The sequence below is a fragment of the Dicentrarchus labrax genome, unplaced genomic scaffold (genome assembly GCF_905237075.1).
Source record: "Dicentrarchus labrax unplaced genomic scaffold, dlabrax2021, whole genome shotgun sequence".
NCBI lineage: Eukaryota > Metazoa > Chordata > Actinopteri > Moronidae > Dicentrarchus > Dicentrarchus labrax.
This window is the reverse complement of record NW_026136707.1, coordinates 12,353,121-12,378,806: the sequence shown is the minus strand read 5'-3', so window position 1 is coordinate 12,378,806 and position 25,686 is coordinate 12,353,121. Positions and strand designations below refer to the sequence as shown.

At 39.9% G+C, this 25,686-nt stretch overlaps 2 protein-coding genes across 2 annotated transcripts; both read right to left on the bottom strand.

Moving 5' to 3' along the window:
- Nucleotides 1–1,697: 1,697 nt before the first annotated feature.
- On the bottom strand, nt 1,698–16,042 carry cdh17 (cadherin 17, LI cadherin (liver-intestine)). The gene is made up of 19 exons (XM_051406416.1): nt 15,956–16,042; nt 14,227–14,283; nt 13,577–13,672; nt 12,607–12,744; nt 12,380–12,515; nt 11,099–11,257; nt 10,539–10,691; nt 8,983–9,188; nt 8,715–8,846; nt 8,479–8,629; nt 7,271–7,477; nt 7,112–7,188; nt 6,837–7,025; nt 6,114–6,358; nt 5,057–5,187; nt 4,270–4,494; nt 4,064–4,174; nt 2,754–2,870; nt 1,698–2,603 (listed from the first exon to the last, which is right to left on the bottom strand). Exons 2-19 carry the CDS (start codon nt 14,278–14,280, stop codon nt 2,512–2,514), a joined length of 2,619 nt encoding a protein of 872 aa, XP_051262376.1. The 5' UTR covers nt 14,281–14,283; nt 15,956–16,042; the 3' UTR covers nt 1,698–2,511.
- Nucleotides 16,043–17,641: 1,599 nt separating this feature from the next.
- Nucleotides 17,642–21,970, bottom strand: gem (GTP binding protein overexpressed in skeletal muscle). Its single transcript, XM_051407609.1, has 4 exons — nt 19,353–21,970; nt 18,995–19,071; nt 18,686–18,890; nt 17,642–18,575 (listed from the first exon to the last, which is right to left on the bottom strand). Exons 1-4 carry the CDS (start codon nt 19,705–19,707, stop codon nt 18,292–18,294), a joined length of 921 nt encoding a protein of 306 aa, XP_051263569.1. The 5' UTR covers nt 19,708–21,970; the 3' UTR covers nt 17,642–18,291.
- Between the last annotated feature and the right edge of the window lie 3,716 nt (nt 21,971–25,686).

Genomic DNA, 25,686 nt, shown 5'->3' with positions numbered 1-25,686 from the left:
TATTCCTTTTCCATTCTTCCTCCCCTGAAGCTACATCACTAGAATGGGACTGACTGTTTCCTTATGTTCATAAATGCTAGGATATTTTTACATTCAAACTTCTTTTTTGCTTTTATTTGACAGGAGAGCTTAAGATGTACAGGAAAGGGGGGCAGAGAGTGGATGATAAGCAAAGGGCCACAGGTTGGATGTGAACCCAGTTTGAAAAAAGGTTGAAAACAGCTAAAGAATCACCACGTGTACATCTCTCATCTTTTTATATATATATATATATATATATATATATATATATATATATATATATATATTATACAAAATAAATCCTGTTGTTTTGGACTCCTTACTGATTCAGCCTTCAAATATTCAGTACAAGCTGGTGTCATCAACTGATCATAGTGAGGGGTGAGAACAAGAGGGGCCTAAGTGACACTCTGGGCATAAATGAGTCATCTATAACAAATGAAAGCTCTTGATGAGCTCCTTCTGCTGGCAAAGAGGCACACGTGAATTCTACTATTATTAATTATGAATCCAGTATCAAAAGACCTTACACTGAACACCCTGAACTATTTGGGTGTAAGTGCACTTAAAGGACAGAAAAATGTCTTTTAATAGTCATAATATTGTTCATCTACTGTCTTTAACACGTTTATAAAGTTTTAATATTAAAGACTGAATTGAATAAACAAAGTTGTTTTTTTTTATTGTGATGGTGAGCCTCATAGAACCTCTATATTAGGACAAAAACTGATCTGCAGTACAGTTTACAGGGTAAACACAATCATTTTGACAAAAACATCCGTGTGTGTGTGTGTGTCTGCGTAGTGATGGTGACGTTTGATATCCAGAGGTGGTCGGGTCATCCACACACACTACAGTTTACTCTTTCTGTCTTTTCTCCACCTCTTCTCTTCTGTCCCTCAACCTGTCAGCTTCTCCCACCAGCTCTCCATGACTCTCCGTGTGTGTGTGTGTGTGTGTGTGTGTGTGTGTGTGTGTGTGTGTGTGTGTGTGTGTGTGTGTGTGTGTGTGTGTGTGTGTGTGTGTGTGGAAAGTGTTGCCTGGGATACTGCTGAAGAGAGAGTGCAGACATAAACACTGGAGAGGCTCCACGTTGAGTTTGTCGTTAGGAGGCTGTAGCTCAGTCCACTCCTCTGCCTCTGACACTGCTCTCCGTTTGGCTTTTGAAAGCTGCAGCAGGCCGTTAGATGACTCATCTCTAACACACACTCACAAACATGGCACATGGATTGAGGGGGGGGATGAATGACCATGGGAGCACATGTGGCACCCACATTCAACTCTCACATGTGTCTGAGTGTGTTTTTTTCCTTGTTATTGTGTTGCGGCTTTTTTGTGCTGTATAAAAGCCCACAATCATCCCATCTTTCTTTCAGCACTGAGAACAATCTGCGGCTTGTCTCCCACTGTCTATGACTCAGAGCATCACCGTGGCTTTGACTGCTCAACGACTGACCGACAGGGACGGGGAGAAAAAGGAAGGATGCGAAAGTACTGACATGTAAACGAGTAGAGTCGATGTTAGTCAGAAATGTGAAGAACAGAAGTCCTCCTTAAAAAAAGAAAGAGCGGCAAGGAAGCATCGAGCTGAGGTGTGGATGCACGTCTTTTGTCACCGAGCACCAAGCGTCTGCCCCGACATGCACATGCACACACACAATGATATGAAAACTAAAGTGGTTCCCAGTTTCTTTCTTTATTGGGACACAGAGCAGTAATAGCTCATTACAAAACTCAGTAATTGTTGTTCATTACAAAGACAACACTCTTACAATAGTTCATTCCAAGATGTTTCTGAAAGATAATCCCAGCTGTCACACAGCATTCAACAGTCAGCCTTTACATTCAAGAAGATAACAGCAAAACAAGCTCTTGGCCCAAAACCCCCAAATTGAATTATGTGAGATGATGAAAACGGCTAATGAAACAACCTGAGTCTGGGAGTGAAATTTAAATAAATTACATTAACAAGCTTTATAAATGCATGATTAGCATGGGGCCACCTGACAGTTTAATTAAGTATGCACTGCACTTATTAATCAAGCTCAACTCTCTTGTAAATAAAAAAAAGCTAAAGTAAATCTGTGTGTGTGTGTGTGTGTGTGTGTGTGGTGTGTGTGTGTGTACCTATCTACCTTTGTGAGAAATAAACTTTTAGACCTTGAGAGAGAGGACATTGTTGGAAAAGTTCAGTCCTCACATCTGCTGTTCATTTATTTGATTATTTATTAGTATTTATTTGCCATGGAAAATGCTTCTGGATCAACAGGAAAAAAAAGAACTAAATAAAATGAGCCACGGTTCGCCTAGAAGTGTAATTTTCATCTGCTGTCCCCGCACAGATGTTAAAAAGAAAACATCAAAATAAAATAAGGGTTCAGGTTAGGTATGTAGATGTGATGGCGAGGCAATAAGGAATGTATTATAATAATGTATTATGTCAGTGAGCGTCCTCACGACTGTAAAAGTACAAATATGTGTGTGTAGTCTCTACATCATCACGTTCCTCTCTTCCTCTTCAGACAAGGTTTTCTTCTTACCCCCTTTATTTGAACGCTTGATCACAATGATGAAGGCAATAACTGCAAAAAGACAATAAAACTGAAGTCAATTACAGCAGTGTACAAAATGGAGTCAGCACCAGCGACATATAACTAGATAATAATAACACAGACTGCACAGTATAATGGACACTGCTTCATGTGCTTCTATATGTGGTTTGTTAGACTTACGGCAGAATCCCACAGTGCCAGCAAGGATCCCGACTGTGGGACCAACTCCATAACTGAAGGAACGCTGATCTGGTTCCATGTAGCAGTAGCCGAGCTCTGTGCAGTTACATACTCTCACTGGTATAGAAGGTAGAGAGAAAAAGACACATGTGCATTAAACCTTTATCCAAGACATGATGCAGTAAAATGTCATCGTTTGACTTTAAAGGATAATGTCAACAAAATCCAAACCAACAACGCGTTTGTTCATCATCAACAACCAATCTCTTAACTCACCCTTTGAATTCTGTGAAACCTCTCTGTGTACATTTAACTTTTAATGTTTTCTGTTTTCACTTTAAAAAAAGGTTCTTTCCAACAAGCCAGTAACACCCTTACAACCATAGGTTGCCATTGAGAGTACATGAAAGCTAGTTAGCAAGATAGCACAGTAAAAATAAGAGGGGAGGATAAACCTTTTAAATACTTATCCCACAATAAGTTAAAATAATTAGCTAAAGTTAACACATAAGCAGGTGTAATTGTAAGCTAAAAGTAACACAATTAGTTTAAAGTAATGGATAAACTGTTTGAATGGTTTAGAGGATAGACAAAGAAATCGTTAGCTAACTTGGCTAGCTTTTTTTACGTTTTCACTTTTAAAAATAAGTTTGAAAAGTTGGATTAAAACACATTTTGTTCCCTAGTGAGTATTTACAGATGATGAATGTGGAATGACTCAAAACTAATTTCAGAGCCTGTGTTCATGGTAATGAACAGTGTGGCTCATTAGTGTGTCTTTAATGTGAACAATTCAATTCAATTCAATTCAATTTTTTTTGTATAGCGCCAATTCATAACAGAAGTTATCTCAGGACACTTTTCAAATAGAGCAGGTCTAGACCGAACTCTTTAAAACATTAATTACAGAGACCCAACAGTACCACCATGAGCAAGCACTTAGCGACAAGGGCAAGGAAAAACTGCCTGTTAAAAGACAGAAACCTAGGACAGATCCTCCGGCTCTAGGTGGGTGGTTGTCTGTCTCGACCAGTTGGGGTGAGAGAGAGAGAGAGCGAGAGACAGACAGACAGACAGACAGACAGACAGGTGCACAGCAACAACAGTATTGGCAATGGCAATCTAGCAGGACCATAGCAGGAGGCTCCACCAGGATCGATAAGAACCTTGCGAGACGAGAAAGCAATGGGAATCATTCTTTGGCTGCACAGACAATACATGTTAGGATCAGTTCATTCCTGTGTTTTTGTCTTTTCACGGTATTGCTCGCCAGACGCACCCTTTAAGCTGAACATAAAGATTGAACTCACCCTCAAACGGATGTGTGACTCCCATGCCTGCATTGTCTTTAATGTTAATGGGGAGTATGAAGGTTTTATCTTCAATTGATTTTTTCTTCAGAGTCAGTTTGGCCGTCATACCTGTAGGAAACAAGAAGAATATAATGATCTGACTCTTTCAGTTGTACACTATCTTCTGATATTTATCACCTTAACAGTTCACTGTGTTAGCTTACCGTCGACATTGCGCAGTTCCCAGTTGGGAGATTTCTTGCCGCTACCCAAAGTAAAGGTGAAGGGCTCGGAGAAGGGCTGACTGTCTCCATCTGTGGCCTTGATGACCACAGGAACGGGTTTCTGCATGCAGATGAAGGCCTGGGTCTCTACCAGTCTGGGGACGTTGTCGTTCACATCCAGCAGCTGCACAGACACGACGCGCTCAGAAGACTTTTCTGGGTTCTCTTCAGAAGGAAATCAGAGGGCGTGAAAATATACATTTAAGTTTCATAACATAAACAAAAAAAAACAATATTTGCAACATTGCTTTTACTTTTTACTTACACAGCACAAAACCTAATTCGATTACATTCTCCACGTAATCGAGTTGTATGCGTCTGCATGGTTGTATACAGTTGGATGTGGTGGTATGCCTCCCCTAACCAGTCATGTTAACATTATGATGTCACAGTGAAGTTGACCTTTGACCTTTTGCCTAAAACTTCATTGTTGTATCCCATTAAACATCTGTGTGAATTTTTGTCATAATTACTGAATCAATTCTTGAGATATGACCTTTGAGCACCAGATTCTAATCAGTTTTTTCTTAAGTCCAAGTAAAATTCCTTTAAGGTGTTGCTGAGAAATCGCATTCACACAGGACGGGTGAGTAACCTGAAAACATAATGCCTCTGATCAAAGTGTTTTGAGCTAGAATTAATTTAACCTGTGTTATAACAACTGATTAACAAAACAAAACCCCTCTGTTAAGCTGCGATATGAGTCTGATTTATATGATTATCTTACCCTTCTCAAATGCAGTGACAGTGACTTTGAAACTCTCCAGGGTTTCTCTGTCCAGCTTGTCTTTGGTCTTGATCTCTCCTGTGGCGGCATCGATCACCAGCCAGCCCTGAGTGTCACCATCCAACTTAAAACTGTAGAAATTGCACACAAAGACACGCACACACATAGGGAGCAGATATTAGAAATCATGCATGCTATAAAGCACATTGAATTAGGGCCCAGGGGAAATAATGGTAACGTTAGTCAAAACAAATCAATAGTTTGTTTTTGTTTAAACGTGATACTTAGTCCTAACCCCAAACTAGCAGCCAGTAGGGAGCAGTTACATTAAAAACAAAGCCAGTGCTGATCTAGTGGAACATTATGAAAGCTATTAATGTGTCCAGCTCTAACAAGGACACTGTCACTGTCTCCCATTGGTTTCTAAGAGGATGTTTTGCAGCCTGTATTTGGGTTTATAGTTTGTAGGTGTTGTGGTAGTTACAACACCCAAAAAAACATTTAACAACAAAGGGTGGAGAAGGTGCTAGATGGACCTGAAGAGGAAGCAACCACGGTTAATGTAAACATACTTTGAAACATACCTCACTCAGTTAAGGGCTTATAATCTTTCTTTAGGGAGAATTATATAAGAGATTATTAAAGATGATAAAGTCTGTGGTAGTAACTGAATAGGTTTGTATGCATAAGAGAGAAGGTGGGAATGTTCTCAGTTCTCAGTAATGAATAGTAAGAATGTAAACTGGACCAAAGCAACCTTGACAATTTAATTGAAAAATTATTACAACAATATCCACCTTTTGTGGTGTTACTTAACAGCTGAAATGAACATTTCTGGAGCAATATGCTGATGAACCCAAGTTTATCTGATCGGGATATGTCAGACAGTAACGGTTGGCAGTCTTGCTCTAATATTATTTAATTATTTACAAAAGCAGCTCAAAATAAACTACAGAATCTCCATCATAGTTTTGGATTTTACAAAGTCAAATCCAGTGTCCACCCACTGTACTTTAAGCAGTTCTGAAGGACTGAGTGGTTATTTGTGTGTGTTTACCCGATCTCTTTTCCCTCTGGATCCTTTGCCTCCACAGTGAGCAGCACTGAGCCCTTGGTGGTGTTTTCAGGCACAGTCACATCCAAGATGTCCATACTGAACTCTGGAGCCTCGTCTACATCAGTGACGGACACAGAGACGAAGGTTGTGGATTCCCTACCGTACTCCAGACCTTTCATCAGCGGCTCTGGGTTACGAGCATCAATCTGGAGCCTGTAGGTGGGGGATGACTCAAAGTCCAGAGGCTGTGAGGAGACAAGCAAGCTGGTTAGGAAAAGCAAGAATGTGTTGAAGGTCATGGCCGAGGCCTGTGAAGGTCACTATACAGTTGTGAGTCTGTCACAGCTGTCTGCTTTGTACTTATTAAAGGCCTTTTTCATTTAAAGTCACGATAAGCAGCAATACCTAGATAATTAGTCAGATCCAGCAACTATAGAATTAGCTTACACTCTTGGGAACAGTAGCTATAAAACTTATGAAGTAATATATTTGATTTCTAATGTTTGTGTGATATTGCCAACTATTTAGATAATCAATTGTTTCAGTCAGTTAGTATAGTATGTAGTATAGTTAAAGTACATTACAGAAATACAAAACCATGATAGGTTAATTGTGAACCTTTTACTGTAAGATTTACCGGACCTCAAATGCAAAAATAGTTAAAGATCATAACGATATGAAATAATCTGTGTGTGTCACTACATCTCAATGGAGGTACCGTACCTTAGCTATGACCACATGGCCGACGCCTTTGCCATCGGTTTCCACAGCAAAAAGGCCATCGTCGTTGCCAGCAGTGATGTGGAACTCGATTAAGGAGCTGCCGCTGTCTGGGTCATCAGCGTCTGTCGCTCTGATGGTCAGCACTGTGTGTCCTACAGGTGTGTCCTCTTCTAGAGTGTGAGTGTCATACTGCACCCAGACACACACAGAAACGTGAAGAAAATCAGCCACAAGAGTGTGAGAAATAAGAGACAGTTACATCATCACACACTTACATCCTCCTTCTCGAACAGAGGCATCTCATTGTTGACGTCGATGACCTTGATGAGGACCTTACACACTGTGCTGAAAGCTGTGAGACAAAAAGCCGTGAGTGGACTGAAAACTGACTGACCTCTATTTACAGGTGTGTTACATCATACAGCGTGTGTTACCTGGGTCGCTCACTCTGACATTGATATTATACATCTGCTGTTCTTTTCGCTGCAGCATGCGTAACGCTTGAATTTTTCCAGTGGCAGCATCAATGGAGAAGGTTTTGGTTGCTGAATCATCCGGGGACTCGATGATGTAAGTCAGGTGGGCATTCATCGTTCCCTCTTCATCGTCGTCATGGGCCAACAGCTGTCCTACCAGGCTGCCTAGAACCACAAGAGCCAGAACGTAAGAATAAAAGCAATTTATCAACTTTCTTAGGATTTAAAAATATTCTCCAGAAGGGCTCCAGTCGTAAATCCTACCGTTAATGACTGCAGTGCAGAGTCACAGGGGAGTACTCACATTTTGAGACACGCTCTAGGGGTCGATAATCGATATGAATAATTCAAAATAAGTTATTTTTATTTTTTGCTTTGGATTTGAATATTTCTTGCATTCATCATGGGTGCAAACAACAAGAATAAAGCTGGGATAGATTTTGTTGTTTGTCTGAATTTCTTTCCAACTGCAATTGAGTTTAGTTTCAATTTCAGCCAGTTTCCGATTATTTATTCTATATTTTTTGTTATAGATTTAGTTTAATTTGTTGTTCATTTCAAATGTTTATTGCTATTGGAAATTCAACACAAATTAAAATTACATGTTTTTCAGGATATCATTTTTTAAAGAAATGGGGCAGATGAAGGGTTTATTTCTGAGTATACATGTGTTTAACCATGTGATCACTTGCTCTTTTCTCTTTTTCTCTTACACTTAACTTTAAGTAGACATAATCACTTACAGTGGTGGAAAGTATATTTGCTACTTACATCATTCAATCAACTAATAATGTATGATGTATTACTATAGATGAAGCTACCCAGCAGTATATTAAGTGGTTACAATTAGCCCCACCTTTACCAGCTGCAATATTAATGCGTTCATAGTTCTAAAACAATAATATATTATATATAAATCTGAAATGGGGCATTCTGCATGATGAGTACTTTTACTTTTTATATATTTTCTTTATATATTTTGATGCTATTATTTGTGCACTCTTACTAAAGTAAAAGTCTGAATGCAGGACTTTTATTTCCATACTGTGGTATTGCTATTTTTACTCAAGTGAAAGATCTGAGCACTCCTCCCATCCTGTTTTTGCTCCTAACATGCACATGCTGCACCATGAATGGGTTATGTAATAAACACACACACATCTTACCTACAGGCTCATTCTCCTGCACCTCAAATACACTCTCCTCATTTTCACACACTGGTGCGTTGTCATTCACATCCTCCACCAAGACTTGAATCTCCATGGGTGGATCCACCTCTTTGCCACTGTTATCCCTCGCCAACACCACCAGGATGTACTGAAACAGAACCAACACAAGTAAGCTGTTATTTCTACATGACATAGGAGACATTTGTTGAGCAAACTAAGCAAGAGTCTTGTACCATGTCCTTCTCTTCTCTGTCAAGCTCCTCTGTCAGATGTATTTGTCCATCTTCTGTGATTTGGAAGGGGAATTTCAGCTCTCGCTCTTTCTGCACTAACGTGTAAACAGCGTCGGGTTCATTAGACTGGACCTGGATCAAAAAAAAGGAAGGTAAGACGCCACAGAGTGGGATTACTGGATATAGAGTACGTATAGTGAGTGTTGTTACTTCATGGTGTCTGTATTTGTGAGATTTATGCAGAGTTGGCATGTGCAACCCACCGCACCTTTGCAATAACCAGAGGGTAATTTTCCCGTGAGTGCTCTTTCACAGTTATCGGTCCAGGATTGATCCACAGGTTTTGTTGCACAACAATCTGCACTCTGGTGTTTCCACTCAGTGCAGACTCTGTCTCTCCTCCCAGGTCCTGCACACGCACGATTAGGGTGTAGTCTGGGTCATCCAGGGGGTCCACATTCCTCCTCCTCATTTCTGAGGAAGATAAAGATTACAATTAGAGCCATTATACAAGCAACAAAAAGAAAAAAAACATTAAATTAAATTAAATTAATTTTGAGTCACATGGAAACACTCTTCAAGGTTTTTCTTCTTGATCCTATCATAGAAATTAGTGATGGCTCAACCACCTTCCCCGGCTGAACTCATCAACTCAACACCCAATAAATCAGTGGTGGCCTAAAGGTTAGAGAACTGAGCCAGCAGGATGAATCCCCCACTACAACTTCTGAGGTGCCCTATAGCAAGGCCCTTAACCTCAACTGCTCCAGTGGAGTTGCTCAGTGGCATAGATCAGACTGTGGTTGTAGTTCCCAGGTGTGAAACAGTGTGAATGCGATCAAGGCCTCCTCTCAGTGAAAATTCCCTAAATAAAAAATAAAAAATCTGAAACTGTCAAATATTTCTTAACTTGAATTGTTCAGCATTCTATATTTGCGGCCTGTGGCAGATTCCTTTTTGGTTTGTCTAGTCTATGGCTGCAATTAACAGTCATTTTCATTATTGAATTGAATCTACCGCTTACTTGAGAGACAGACTGCTTCATTCTGACGCTAGAAAACCACCTGATACTGTCTTCTGGTTGGCTGTCTAATCCAACAACAGGTTTTTCTTATTGTAGCAATCTAACAATGTTCTAACTCGTCAAACACCAAATACTTTAAACATCCAATGCACTAGTAAAAAAAAACACACCAAGAAATCCTTCATAAACTACAGCAGCACACATGTTGTCTACATGCTGAAATGTCCCTGTGGTCTGTTTTATGTTGCACAAACTAAAAGAGCTTTAAAGATTTGCAGATCTGAACACAGAACTGCAACACACACACACAAAAACACGGATTATGCTATTGCTCTGCATTATGCACAGGCTAACCGTGGCTCTGCAGCATCAATAAAAATCTCACCCTCTCTCAGAGGTTGAGGCATTATCAACTCACAGCTCTGCAGAGATGCACTTTGGATTCATATTCTTAACACAGTTAGGATGTTGGATGCAGTGATTGTACTTTCTGTGTTCTTTATGTGTTCTGCTGTTTCTGATGTGATTACAGTGCATGTGATGTGGCAATAGATGCAATAAATTTGAAATCCAATGACAACTGTGCACCTGTTCTATGTTGACTATATATGTGTTTGCCTCATGTGTTTGTCGATTTTGACTCTGATGAAGACGCAGTAGTGTATTGTTGCATTTTTAAAGGAAAAGCAATCAGTGTGATCCAGTCCCTTTTTTCTTTTAGAAAATTGAATTTTTTGCTTAACTTTGACTAATTTATTAATAGACGACTAATCGCTGCAGCTCTACATCTGGATACAAACCTGCTCTCTCCACACAGGTGAAGAAGGGGTTTTCTTCATAGGGGATCTCCTGCACCGAACAATATTCATCAAACTTTGTCTTCAGAGCCTCAATGCTCCGATCTTCTCCTCTGCCGTACTGGATGCCGTCTCTGGCCTTAAGCATGTTTTCTCCTGTTAAAGAACACACATACATAAAATATTGTTCAGTACGATTCCACATATTACAAGCATCATTTCGTATAGATCGGTGGAAGGACAACATCTCTGTTGTCTCAAGGCTGTCTTGGAAATGTAATAAAACTCTCTCTCAGAGGTAACAGGCATATTCACATGCTCACACACTGTGATCAACATCACGCGACACATTTAGGCAATCTGCCTCCAGTCAGCATTAATCTTGAGCACATAAAATGAGCTGTGTAATCTGGATTTGCAGCAGCACTATACCGCCAGATTACAGACAGAGTTGGACAGATTACAGACTTTCCCACAGACAGTGCACCTAGTTCTATGTGCCAAAGTCTGGGTTTGTGTCTGTGTTATAATATATGTGCGTGCACAGGCATTTGTATTATTACCTTTTTCTGTGGTAGAGATCTCTCCAGTGTTGGGGTCGATCTGAAACAGGAGGCTGTGGTGTTTGTTGGGGATCTGGCTGACCAGGCTGTAGCTCAGATGAGCATTGGGGGTCTCTGGGTCGTCCCGATCCAAAGCAAACACACGAGTAAATGGGACACCTGGAACAACAGACTGATGTTAAAGTCTTACCACAGTGAGATGTTGGTATTTCAAAGTATAATGACTGGATCTATCTCTGCTTAACCTTAATGTTTTAGATTTCCTAGGAATCATTTTATACACATTTCCCCCAAATTCAGCCCAGCATACTGATTATCTTTGGAAAGTTTTGCATCTCCACAACAATTTAAAAAAAAAAACTTTATGTTTGTTATGACTGACCCAAAAACCAAAACTGCCAAATTCATGTTTTCCTTTTCACACTGTCCATTTTCTTTACAGTATAACTTTGAAATGCAATTCTTTTTGGCAGCAGGCTGGAAAAAATGAATGAAATTATTTCTTGAATGTAGAATGTAAAAAAAGAAGGATTTGTTTTCAAAAGCCTAATGATCATTGTGATAATTGTTATGAAAAACTTACTGTGTCTGATTACATTTATCTTGACTTATGCAATATACTGAAATGAACTGAAACTAGAAGAATTGGGAATCAGTATATATCAATTATTTTATTTTTTTTAACCTCTATTAGCAGTATTAAGCAGTTAGTTAGCATTAGTGGGTTCCTACTTTGCTTGTCTTGTAGATGTAAACCTAGTGTGACGTCACCCATAATTATGTCGATTAGCTGACATTATGCTGACATTAGTAAGCTAACTTAAGATATGATTATATATATATCACTTTTATCTTTTAACCTTCTTTAAAATGTGTCTTTTCAATACAGACAAAGGGAGAAAGTTGACCGAGGTTCTGACTGAGACTCGCTAAACTATTATTACTATTATTTATTAAAAAAAGAAAGGAATCGCTTTAATAGGGAGCAGCCAGTATTGTTGCCTGGTGGATTGTATGTACTAAAAACTCACAGCTGCTGTAAGTGTGCACAACCTATAGAGCCATACCAACTGTTTTATTTTATTTTATTAATTTTTTATCAGTGCCACTGTTAGTTTTAACAGTTTTCTTTTTGCATTGAGAGTGTTTCCTCTTCTCTTATTTAAATACTTATAACACACACACACACACACACACACACACACACACACACACACACACACACACACACACACACACACACACACACACACACACACACACACATACACACACACGCACCTGTAGGGTTGTATTCTTTAACCACAGCTGTGTAGACACTCTGGTTGAAGTAAGGAGCGTTGTTGTTGACGTCCAACACATTTATGGTCACGATAATTGGGCCATCCACAACTTCCTCATATGCCAATGCCTCCACCTGGATATAGTGGTACACAAAATCACAAGTAGATATAAATACATACATAGAATTTTCTGTGTGTGTAGAAGAACAGCGAGGACCACCTTACCGTGATGATGTAATGGTTATCTCGAGACCAGTCCAGAGGCTTCTCCAGGTACAGCCACCCGTCATTTGAAATCTTGATGTCTTCCTTACCTTCTCCACTCAGCCTGAAATTATTAATACCTTGATGGGTCACCTGAAACTATGGAGTGAAAGATGGGGAGGAAGGGAGAGAAAGGACATTTTCATTTATAGTCTTGAAAGACTAGAGGTTGGCTGGCATGCAGTGGTGGAAGAAGTACTCAAAACCTTTCTTAAGTAAAAGTGCCAGTTCAACAATGTAGAAATACTCTATTACAAGTAAAAGTCCTGCATTCAAACTGCCACTTAAATAAAAGTAAATAAGTATTATCAATAAATGTATGTAATGTATAAAAAGTAAAAACCCCTGTGACTGATAAAGTATCATATTTTACATGATCAGATCTTTAATACTGATGCATCAATGACTACAAAGTATTTTACTGTTGTCCAGGTGCAGCTAGTTTTAACTACTTTATATATAGTTAGTTTAGTTCAAATTAAACAAAAAGGGAATTTATAAAAGGATAATAAACAAAACTAACAGTGCTTCCCAACCTAGTTATCACAAGATACATCTGAGGGATTGTGAGATGATTAATGACAGTGGAAAAACTTTGTATTCATTTTTCAAACTTTTCTTTAATCTTCAATTTTACCTTTTTCAGACTCAACAACAATTATTAAAAGGAAACCATGTGAGATGTTTAGAATGGAAATCTCCCTTTGGCAGAACTGCAATCAACTCAAATATCTGAAACCTGTGACAAGAGCCTCACGTAGATTCTGCTTTTTTATATTCTATTTCAAAAGCTTATAATGTTTTTTAAAATAAAATCTTAACCTGAAAAGTAACTAAAGCTGTCAGTAAAAAGTAAAATATTTCCCTACAAGTACCCCAAAATTGTACTTAGGACAGTACTTGAGTAAATGTTCTTGCTTGTGTGTCATACCTGATGCATGGGATATGGCACTGGTGTGCCCTCTGGCACATTCAGCTCTGTGTCCTTAAACAGGCCCTTCTTTTCCTCCAGATCCTTCCCACCAGCCTGTCAGAGCACAGAAACAGAGGTCAGAGGTCAATGAATATAGTACAGGCTGAGGTAAAATTGAACCTGTCACACTCACACCCACATTTGCCCTTTTGCTTTAGATCTGTACTGTAGTTGAATGTAGTCAGGCATTGAGGGCAGGATTTTATAGCTTAGTTATTTATTGAACCAAAATGACACGACAATGGGAATTCTTATATCCCACTGCTGGACATGAGAGCAAAGTCTACAGACAAAGGACTAATGCTCAGTTTAGTAACACTTTACATCTCTGTTCAGTGTTTTAAATAAGTTACCAAAGGTTTTTCTTCCCTTCTTTAACCTTGCAGACAGTTATTGCCATTTTCTTTGCACAGGAGACATCAATTATCATTAAAAAAAAGCCTGTATGCATTCACTTCCCATGTACCAAAACAGTTTCTATAAATTGTACATGAATAAATCTACGCATTAATCCACACTGACTGTTTTAACAGGTTCATGTATTTGAGTATTTACTCTGAATATGTACTGAAGGACTGAGGCAGCAGTTGGTAGTGCGATGTACTCACAATGCTGAACAGGAGTGGGAGCAACAACAGATGCACCATGGGTGTCATGATCATAGTCTGGGGAGGAAGAGGAAGAAGAGGAGGAGGAGGAAGAGGAAAAGGAGGAGGAGGAGACATGGGGAAAGGAGTTAGATGAAATGGTGAAGGAGAAAGCAGGAGGTTGAGGAGGCAGAGAGGTGACACGAAGAGGATTTAAATTACACATTCAAATTTCTAGAAAGCATATTATTCACTGTGCTCTGCTTATAAATTCAAATCTCAGAAATAATGAAAACTGATAATTGTTACTCAATCCATCAAGAAACAATTAAACCCAGTGTACCTCAGAACATTACTTTCTCTGTTGGCAATGGGTTATTGATTCATAAAGACAGGAAAATATGTCCTCTGTCCTTGAGTGTCCACACATGTGCATGCTATCTCTCTTGGCCTCATACTTTGAGCTAAATGGGAACTTAAAGTCCTTCTATGTGCGGCTCCACCTACACAACCAGGTGACCCACCCACCTCAGGGTACAGCAGAAACTGAAAGTCAGAGCTTACATGCAACACCAGATTTTCTTTTTCAAGCCAACTTTTCACGGTGGGTGTCTATTTGACGCAGGTACCCAAAGGTCAAAGTGTGTAACCTCAGTGAGTTTACGGCAGTCAGAGTGCAGAATAACATAACAGCCTTAATTGTGTGTTTGTATATGTGTTTAAAAAGATTGATAAGTAATGCATGTACTGTCTCTCTGACATCCAAAAATGACATATGGAAGATTAACTGGTTATTTCATGTGTCACACATTTTGACGCTGCTCTGCCACGGTATCTTCAATGCGCCTCAAAGAGGTTATAAACTCAGACGACAGCAGAATATATGTACAGTGTTGTTTGAGTTAACATTAGTATGACAATGCTTCGGATAACAATGGAAAAAACGTAACATGCATGAAACTATCGAATATATCATAGAATGTGTTGATACATTATCAAATTAAAGAGTGCTGGACTCATAAAGTGCAGCGAGAGAAAAGATTGAAGTCAGCGGCCACAGAAAAGTGAAGGTGACATTGAGTCGTGGCTAATGACCTTTTTGAAGCACAACACTTTAATGTCACTGCCCGCCGGTTGCAACACTCCTTATTAACAGATTTAAAATTTTACTTTACTGGTTATTAATTAGTTGCCTGAATTTATTATCTACCAATTATTAGTACTTCTGTCTCCATGTTGACCACTACCTCTGCTGACTGGCATTTTCTAACTAACTAGCAGGTTGCAGACATCTACCCAGAATTAAGTAGATGACTCCCAGTGAGGAAATAATTTAATTATTTACTGCAGCTTTGATGGTTGAGGTGGTAAAGTTATACAATGATTTGGGTGTTGCAGGCCTTCTCTTCCTCCTTTTTATCATAATGACTGAATGATCTACATTTCAGCTGCTAAATCTAGTGTACCATACAAGCAATATCCCCACAAAGCCAGGCACTGACACAACCTAGGAAGCCACAAAGACGGAGAGATTGGTTCTCAGACATGCCAACACCTAACACCAAGGCCCTACCAAAGTCAAGTCAAGATCACAGCGCTTTTTCAACAAACTGAAAGCATCTTACACATCAAACACAACCTGTTAAAACCAACAGAGGCGGTCCACTTTGTGTCCCATTCTCACCCTCAAAATCTACTCCAAATACTCGACATTTCCAAAACTGGGCGACAGGAGAGTGAGCAGACTTACCTTGCTGGGGAGACTGAGCGAGTCACTCCTCAGACTTCAGAGTGATCTGAGCAGCCCCATCCTGTCTGGTCAAACGTTAACCAAGTGCTAACCAGCTATGTTTTATTGGATCTAATGATTGTCTAATCACCCTGCCCTCATGTCAAGACAGCCAATGGGAAGGTAGCTGACAAAGAGCGAGGAAGGAGACAGGAAGAACAGAACAATGACACATGATATTGTGAAAGACAAGGCCATTAATATTGTACCTAATATCAGTCACTGATTTTACATGAATCCTCAAATGCTTATAGTTGTGAGTTATGTTAGTGGGTTAAAGTTGCAAAAAATAAACTGGTTGAAGAAATCTCACAGCCTTAGTCAGAAGTTATACTTTTTATAATGCATGTGTGTGAATTAGTAACAAACAAAGACAAAGGTTTGAACAAACTGGGTTTTATACTGTGTGACATTTCTCCAGAAATCTGTTATTCAGCGTTGAAGTTTCTAATTTTCTCCTCAGACTTTGACCTGCGCACCTCTGCATTGTTTCCTGTCAGATTTTCCATTAGTAGCAGTGCCTGATAAGGAGCTGTGTGTAGACAATAGACTAACAGATTACACTGACAATCCATTGCCTCATAAGAATGTAAAGCTATGGGGTCATCTGGTTGCTTCAGCAGGTCAAGGCACATATCATTAAATTGTTAAATAGGGTTTGATTCCAGCTCGTGATCTCGGTCCTGTCTAAACTTCTATAAAGTGTATAAATGAATGCAACATAAATGCATTAAAGGTGACCTTAAGAGAGGATGTCAGTGTTGTCACTGAGTGTTATCCTTTATGACCCAACATCACATGTATCTGGGATTATCTTCCATACATCCTGATGCACACACTACCAAAGCAGTGAGCTTTACAGGCTGTAGAAACCTGCTCGGAAACAAGGCAGAGATTTGTGCAAATCTGCAACTGTATGAAAAGCAGGCTGTGAGTCACTGTTTCACAGGACGGCTATTTAACCAGAACCTGTGAGTGCAGTGTTGATGGTTCAGCGAATGAAGCCGTTAATTCAGATGGAAGTGACTCTGTTATGTAAAGCATGGGTCCATGTATCTGCCTGGATCCTGATAGATATTCTGTCCAACATGCACCAACACCATCTGCCTGACGCTCCCTGGACTGAACATACAACACACACACACACACACACACACACACACACACACACACACACACACACACACACACACACACACACACACACACACACACACACACACACACACACACACACACACACACACACACACACACTTCCTAGGCTCCTTTTAATGTTACCTTGGCAACACATTTCCCTGCATTTTCTGACAAAACTGAGTTTGGGATCCGAGCAGGCGGTGTCTGAGCATGATGTTTGATGTCACACTGTGACCCAAATCTCTGATCAGTCGCTGAGCAGTCAAATCACTTTGGTCAGTCAACTGACACACACACACACATACGCACATTAGACTAATTTTGTTTCTGAAAGTTCAGCTTTAATGTCAGCACCTGACTCATCTTTTATCAGCTCAGTTGTGTTGCTGTTAAACCCTGTTTGTGTAAGTGTGTCTCTTTTGTGTCAAAGCTGAGTCACCCATGGTAACATCTCATTAGTAAGGTTGAGATGACAGACAAATAGGACAGCTTTTTTTAAAATCAAAATTGCATGATGTCACTTTATTTCAATAGGCAACACTGAAACTACGTACAAGTAGCAAAATACATTACATTATAAATCTGGTATTTATTTACAGTAAGTTCAAAACACAACACATTATGAAGAAACTCAAAGTAACGACTAAATAACCATCATACCAAAATGACCTTCATCAATAGCTTACAGCTAAATGTTAGCACTTTAGGGATCGACAGACGAAACATTTGGCAGGGATGAGAGCAAAAGAGATGAGAGAAGAAAGGAGAGAAAAGGCTAGTATTTATTTCTTTGTTCAAAACACAGAAATGAACATCACATCCTTCTGTCAGTTCCCACCAGCTGAGCTCTAACCTCCAACATTTATGCCACTCAAACAGTCTTTGCAACAGGAACTTCATTTCCAGTCCGTTTCGTAGTCTGACAAACTGAGCTCAGTCCTCTCAGTCTAGTTCAGACTGCAACATATGGGTGACTCTCGTGTACACTGTGCTGGCTGTGCCGAGGGTGGATGTGAACCACTGAGGACTAGGTTTGAACCATCCAACCTTTAGCCCTGTAGAAGCAGGCTTCCCTCCAGCCCATGTCCACATATTCTGTCCTCCAGGCTGTAACTTGTTCACCTGCTCAAAGGTTTAGTGTAGATCTGCCAGGGCCCCTACAGCACAGAGAGATCATGGCAGGACTTAGATTTTAACCAGAACGCCACACTAGGATTGTTCTTTGCCACCACCTTGTCGAGGAAACGTTTGGCCTTCATTGGAAGGCTCTCGCGGCGTGTGTTACAGCTTATGTGCCTGCGACGCTTGTTGGCTTCCTTGGAGTCACGGCGTAGACGCAGCTGTCGCACTATGCCGTGGAAAGCCTCCCAGACGTTGTGCTGCATGGCGGCTGAGGTTTCGATAAACTTGCAGTCAAACACAGCAGCACAGGCACGGCCCTCTGAAACAGAAAGTCAATCATCAGTACTTTCATATGGGGAAAAACCTCACAGTAAATAGTACAAACAGAGGACTGTGTCCCCTCCATTGACAGTAAATAGGTCCCCTCACCACTGACTGACACTTCTCTGCGTCGCACCAGGTCACATTTGTTCCCCACCAGGATGATTGGTGTGTGCTGGGCAGGACGGAAGCGACGCAGGGTTATCCGGAGCTCTGAGGCTCGCAGGAACGAGGCCCGGTCAGTCACAGAGTACAGCAACAGGTAGGCATCACCTGTCTGCATGTAGCACTCCTGAGCCCACTCGTTGTCGGTCTGCAAAGACAAACACACACAGTCAGATACAGGACTTACAGTACAGTGTGTGTGCGCTGGCATTTAGGCTGAGGTGAAGTTACTGCGTCTGTTTTTTGTCTCACCTCTGCATCCCATGAGTCAAGCACAGTTAGAGTTGCAGGCTCTCCATCCACTTCAATTTCCTTTTCACACATTTCAACTGAAATTATACAAACAACAAACACATTTACATTAGTAAAACCACAGACTTATATTGTCCTTTTGTTGACAGCAATGTGTTGGACATAATAATCTAAAAATAATACTATTATTATTATTATAGGAAATTAAAATGTGTATGGTGCTCAATACTGAGATTAGAATGACCTTTTCAGATTTTGTTTGTATCCATCTAAGATTTATTCTAAACATGAAACAGATCTGATCAATAATAGCATTTAAAAAAGTTTTGATATAGTTTTTTAAAAAATATTTTCTTACCTTCACACAGCTCGCAGTCATCGCTGTCCATACTGTCCGCTGCTCCGGCAAAGATGCTGGCGAAGGCAGTCTTTCCGACCCCGCTGGCCCCTAACAGCACTACCCGGTACGGGCTCCCGGGCTCGGCCGAATCCCCGGCGGAGTCAGTGGAGATGACCGAGTCTGAGGACGACCAGCTCCCGCGGCTCCCGTCCGACTCCCCGGCGGAGCTGGTGCAGGACTTGGAGCGGGAGATGCAGGCGGGGACCCGGGTCAGGAAGCTGTCCGGCAGCAGGTGACTGCCGGGGTCGCAGATGCTCCACCGGTGGAGCTCGGTCTGCAGGCGGAGGCTGTGTCGGCGGACAGTGGAGAGCATGGTGCCGGCAATTTAGGCTGAACTGGATTAACCGACAGCGGTGGGATTAAACCTTATTAAAAAGGTGCTGCTTTAACAAAAAGTCTCCTTTAAAAGACGCTTTCTGCATAAACTGATTTAAAAAGGACACTAAGTCTGTGCTGCAGTTGCACTCAACAGTAAATCACTGCACCCTCAATAAAAGCTGATGAAAGTCTGATGCAAAGACGAGAATCCCGCATTAAAAAGTTCAATTGGGGCACAGCAGAAACATTTGGTTGTTAAATCCCGGAGCGACATTTACAGCTGGTGTGTCTTCTTGATGTGGCTGCTGCCGTCTGCCTCAGTAATCTCCAGCTGAGTGTCACTAATGCTCAGATGGGGTTTCCCTGTGGTTTATATACAGAGCAGGAGGAGCACAAATGGTGGGTTTACAGTAACGTGTTGGGAATTTACTGTTTTGACTCACTTTTTGACTCACTGCTAGGGTTTATATTCAGATCAAAACGGTACTTAATTATGTAATAAAGGGCTGTAACTGAATAAAAAAAATGTAATAAGCCTTACAGATTAGAAATATAGAAAAGCAAGGTTTTCTGGAGCTTAATACATTTGCTCTTATTTTGAAAAACCAGAGACATGGGCAGGATAGCAGTGGTGGAAAGTAACTTTAAAACATTTACTCAGTTACTCTACTTAAAGCTGGACTATATAACTAGAATATAACTAAGAAGAAATAATATTTAATATTGCTGATAACTTGTTTGATAGTGTCCCATATAACTTATATATAACTAATTGAAGGCTCATTAACAAAAACATAATGATTCCTATATTCAAGTGATTACACATTGATGAAAACAAAGTTATTAATATTATATTCAATTTCTGCCAATAAATCCTCCTAAATGTTACACACTGGACCTTTAAGTGGTACCTTTGTTATTATTTTTCACCTTTACTTCACTACCATCCATACAGCTAGGGTTAGGGTTAGCTAATTGTAAATATCTGCTGATTTTCTAATCTATCTAATATGATTGTAAACAGAATACATTTAGGTTTGGTTGAACAAACAAGCAATTTAATACAATCATCTTGGATTTTGTGCATTTTCATTCACAATATTCTGACATTTCACACACGATTAATTGATAAAATAATGATAATAAACAATAAAGTTTAAACAATCTTGCCTGATTTCAGTACCAATAAAAGATAAAAAAAAATAACCAGTAAACTGCAGAAGCCAAATTAGAGGCTGATTTTGTTTGTATATTAATTATTCAATAATGTATAAATGTTGGCAAAGCTGTACGCAGGTGCCAACAATAATAACTGATTCACACCTCTGCTGCTGCCTGTCCAGCCTGATAGATGATTAACAGACATGCTAGATTACAACTTGGGCCAATAAAGAAACCATAAATTATTCACAAATCCTATTTTCTCCAATCTTGGAACTCTACCTTGGCTAAATATCACATATTAAAAATCTGTATTTGGCAAGATATTCTCATTTATAAAATTATCCCTCTCTTGGATTAACCATTTCGAGGATAAAAGTTACAACCCCCGGGAGCATCTACAAGACAAAACATGTGCTTGTCTCCCCAACACTGAAGTGAACAAAGACATGTTGTCAGGACTTAAAATGAAAGATACAAGGTGTGGCTCAAAGCTGATAACCAAGTTTTATATCAAACGAATAAACACACCCCGAGTACCAGGTTTATTAGCTGTAACTGACTGTGGGAGTGAAAACAGTCATATCTGACATCCACATGACCTTGGTGTCTTTTCGGTGTCACAGTATCTAAATGTAGCTTCCTATCAGGAGTTACTGAATAAAAGCTGTAGGGAGAGGATTAGCATGTAAACCCGAGCTCTACTGTCAGCAGCACCAGCATATTGTTAATGGGTTGGAAACCACCAGTAGCTTTTTTTTTTTTTTTTTTTAATGAATGATCCATCTAACAATGTACACAAATGTCCAGATAGACCCTGGATTACTTCATGTACTCTCCCAAACTCATAAACATCAGATTTTCATTTGCCAAAGCACTTTGTGTGCGTGTGAGAGAGAAAAAGCGACTGCGAGCAGGGAGAGTTATTACAGTGATTGAGGGATTATGCTGCTTTTTCGGCTGTTGTTTTTCAGGACTTCTGTATCGGGTTGTGGCCTCATCCGCGGGACCTGCTGCTGTGTATTACAGCCATGTTGATCTGCCTGACAGATGATTGGGCAACATTAAATCCTTGTTAAGTGCTGGAGCAGGACCAGAGTTAGGAGGAGGGGGTGGATGGATGGATGGATGGATGGGGGGGTTGTGCTCAGGCTAGCTGCAGATTGGCGTGCAGTGTGATGTGACCTCTTTCTCTCTAGCTTTCTTCCACTTAATGTAAAACATACTCTCTCATGAGGTCAGTCAGGTGAGATGTGGACAGCCTACGTACAACAGAAACAAACATACTTGTGCCTTCTGCCACTTGGTTGAAGTTTTTACAACTGAAGAGATAGCAGATAGACCAAGTGAATTAATTCGATACCCCTCGTATATAATGGACTTCTGTGGAATCAGATGGGCCTCAATATTAATGATGTCGAGACGCCTGATATGCTACAGATAATTCCCTTTTGAATCGAGCCACAGGAGTCTCCAAAAACACCCACACACAAATGCAGTGAGGTTCACACATGACAATCAGATTGTAAATGCAGGTTCAACGTAGGCCTTGGCAACAAAACAACAGCAATATATATCAGCAACAGACAGTTCATCAATAGCAATAAGAAAAAAATTCAATAGAATATCGAGTTTCACTTAAATGCAAAACACATAAGCACATAAGGAATATAACTTGGATCATATCATATCCCTTGATACCGGAGCGTGTCATGAGTTTATCACCAGTCGGTTCCACCCCTTAGTTTGGTTTGGTTTGGTTTAGTTTATTTCAGTCATTTCAAGTTATATAACTTGAGGACCTTACTCCACAAATGAACTCCTTTAACTGCTAAACATCTTTGTTTTGCATTTGTTTTTGTAAAGATGCAAATTCCTCATCGTTCAATTTGCAACACCCTCTGGATAGAGTCTGGAGGCATCTTAGTTTTTACTTTATACATGAATATGTGCCATTTTATAGTCAAATCACCAAATCTTAAATTTGAGAGCATGTGAGTTCATAAATATGTTTGCTGAGTCATGATAATCAGCCGTTTACCATCCGTATAGGTCTTTTCTGTTGTATAAATTTTGGATTATGGATTTGTGACTGTTTTGTGTGCAACAATGTCATCAGAAACATCTCAAGAAACCACAGTCAGTCCACGATGGAGAGAGCAACAATACAGAATAATCAAACATTGAAATGACCTGTGTGCCTTTATAAATAAAGGTTAAATGTAACCTTTTTTCCCACCTGGCACCGGTCTAGGTAATTAAAAATTATGATGGAATAAAATTATTAATGTTATTGTAATAGATTTTTCCAGCTATATCACAAGCCCAAGTTTAATGAGTTCCACTCCAGCCTGTGTCCCTTTTCTATGCGTCATCCCATCTCTCTCCCTCCCTCCATTCCTGTTGCTCTTGAGCTGCTGTCACTATCAATTGGAGGCAATAAAAGCCCCCAAAAACATTTTTTAAATATGTGGATTTATTTACATTTATATATAATATTTTTGTGTGCGTTGAAAATATGTTTGAGGATAGCCCTTTATATACAGATCACTAAATACATTTGTGAAATCTTCTGTGCACATTCATTAATATCTTATATAGAGTTCTCAAAGATTCCAGTGAGTTTGAAACAAGTCACTCAAGAGAAACCCCACTGCTGAAGTCACCCAGGACAGCAAATCTTTAATATTAGGCCAGAGGCAAGAATAAAGTCAATAAATTGTACTCAAAGTCCAACTGGACAGAACAGACAATTGAAACGTCAATAAGATGAACTGCAATGCAAGATCCTCCATTTTGACTGGATTTTTAGTTTGAGTGACGGTTTCTGACAGATGACAAGTGAAGGCTGCTGTACGTCGACAAAGAGGAAGATAACTATTATTATTTATGTTTTGGCCTCAATTTTTTAGCTGCCATGACCTCGTTTCAGACCTCTTTTGGTTTAAACGTGGGCCAAGAAGGCAATTACACAATCAAAGCATTGAGGGTCTATTTTAATATCTCAACTGCAGAGATAACCTACAGTATGCTGTGGCTATATAGACATACTACAACCTACACGACTTCCAGCTCTGTACAGAAGGTTCTGTGTGACTTTGTACTACTCGCATTGAATTCTATTTATTTTCTATAATTTTTTCTATTCATTTACTTTATTCTGCATTATTCTGTATTTGCTGCACATTTCAGGCAATTGTTTGCACACACTGATGGCTGATAAACCGATGATGATGCACTGAGAACAGACCAGGCCTGATGGATTTTGACAATACAATCTTCATCAAAAAATACCAACAGCCTTGCACTGCCTCGTCTGCATCAAACTCCCAGCATTAAAATATCAAAGGGAAGTACAGGGTTACAACTAATGATTTTTTCCATCATCTCTCAAATAACTGATTCATCAGTTGGTCAATACAACATCAGAAAAAAGAGCCCAAGGTAACATCTTCAAATTGCTTTTTTTTGTCTGACCAACAGAGTTATTGAGTTCACTATGAAAAAAAGAAACAAGAAAAAACCTTGTACAACCTCTCGTTTGAAAAGCTGGAACCGTCCAATGTAGTAATGCAGGACAGCTTGAGATATGAAAGGGAGGTAGAGAAAGAGAGGATGACTCGCACCAAAGAGCTACAGGTCGAACCCACTGAATGGTCTGTGTGACATTATCATGTGGACCTCAAACATTATGTTTCAATCCCATTTAATGTCGCTGTTTTGGATAAGCAATAACTTGATCAAATTTTAAATTGAAATGGAAGTACAAGGCTTTAAAATAAATTTGGTCAAGATATTCTGGCTCCTATGACCTCTACCTTCAAACCAAAAGAGCAGAACAGATGGAGAACATGATTAACAAAGAGAGAGACACAGAATATCATAAGTTGGGTAATCAATAATATGCACAGTCCAGCAAACTGAGCCTGAGCTTGTACCTCAAAAGGACAGTGAGCTGTTTTACCCATACACAGTGTGCTGCTGCTGGGTTCGTCTGCTGAAACTCAAGTGTATCCAGTCTGTTGCCATCAACTTTGGAGACTACATCATGAGGCCATAAACTACAAGAACAACAGGTCAGCTCTGTGAAGTACAGACTGCATCTATCTTCTCTATCTATCTTAATGTCTCCTTTAAAACCATGTGCAGCTTCAATGTGAATGATTCTAGGACTGATGATGAATGAAATATGAGAATATTGTGACCTCAGTGAACGTTAATACCACAGACTTGGCCATGCAGCCTCTACAGCTCTACGGTACATTCAGATCTTCCACAGAGGTCCTGGGATCACAGGGAATACATTTCCAATCTGTGATTCAGTCTCTCCATCAAAACAACTGTATCTCTTTCTCCCCCTCCAGCGCTGGAAAGTCAATGGAGCGCTCGGCTTAAAAGAGGGATTGGCAGTGTGGCCAGCAGCGGCTAGTAAGAGCTTTACACAGACAGACAGACAAATTCAACCTCATGCACCCACCAGCACATGGCCTCTGAGACTGTTAGAGAAGTGATGCGGATCAATGTCCCACTTTGACGAGTGACACTTAACTGACACGTGCCCAATACCAATACCAAAGTGCTGTGACACAACATGTGACCACTCTGAAAAGACAAAAACAAACAGTATCTTTACAGCGCCAGAGACAGGGCAGTATCTGTAGTAAGTTGCTTGGGTGACCGTTGCTTGGGTTACAGTTGCTATGGCACCACTGGTTTCTGTTTCTTTTTTTCTAAGACAAATCTGTTTCCTTGTCTGAACCAAAGGACTTTGTATTGTGGTAAAGAAATAGGGCATTTTATCCATCTTAGTATC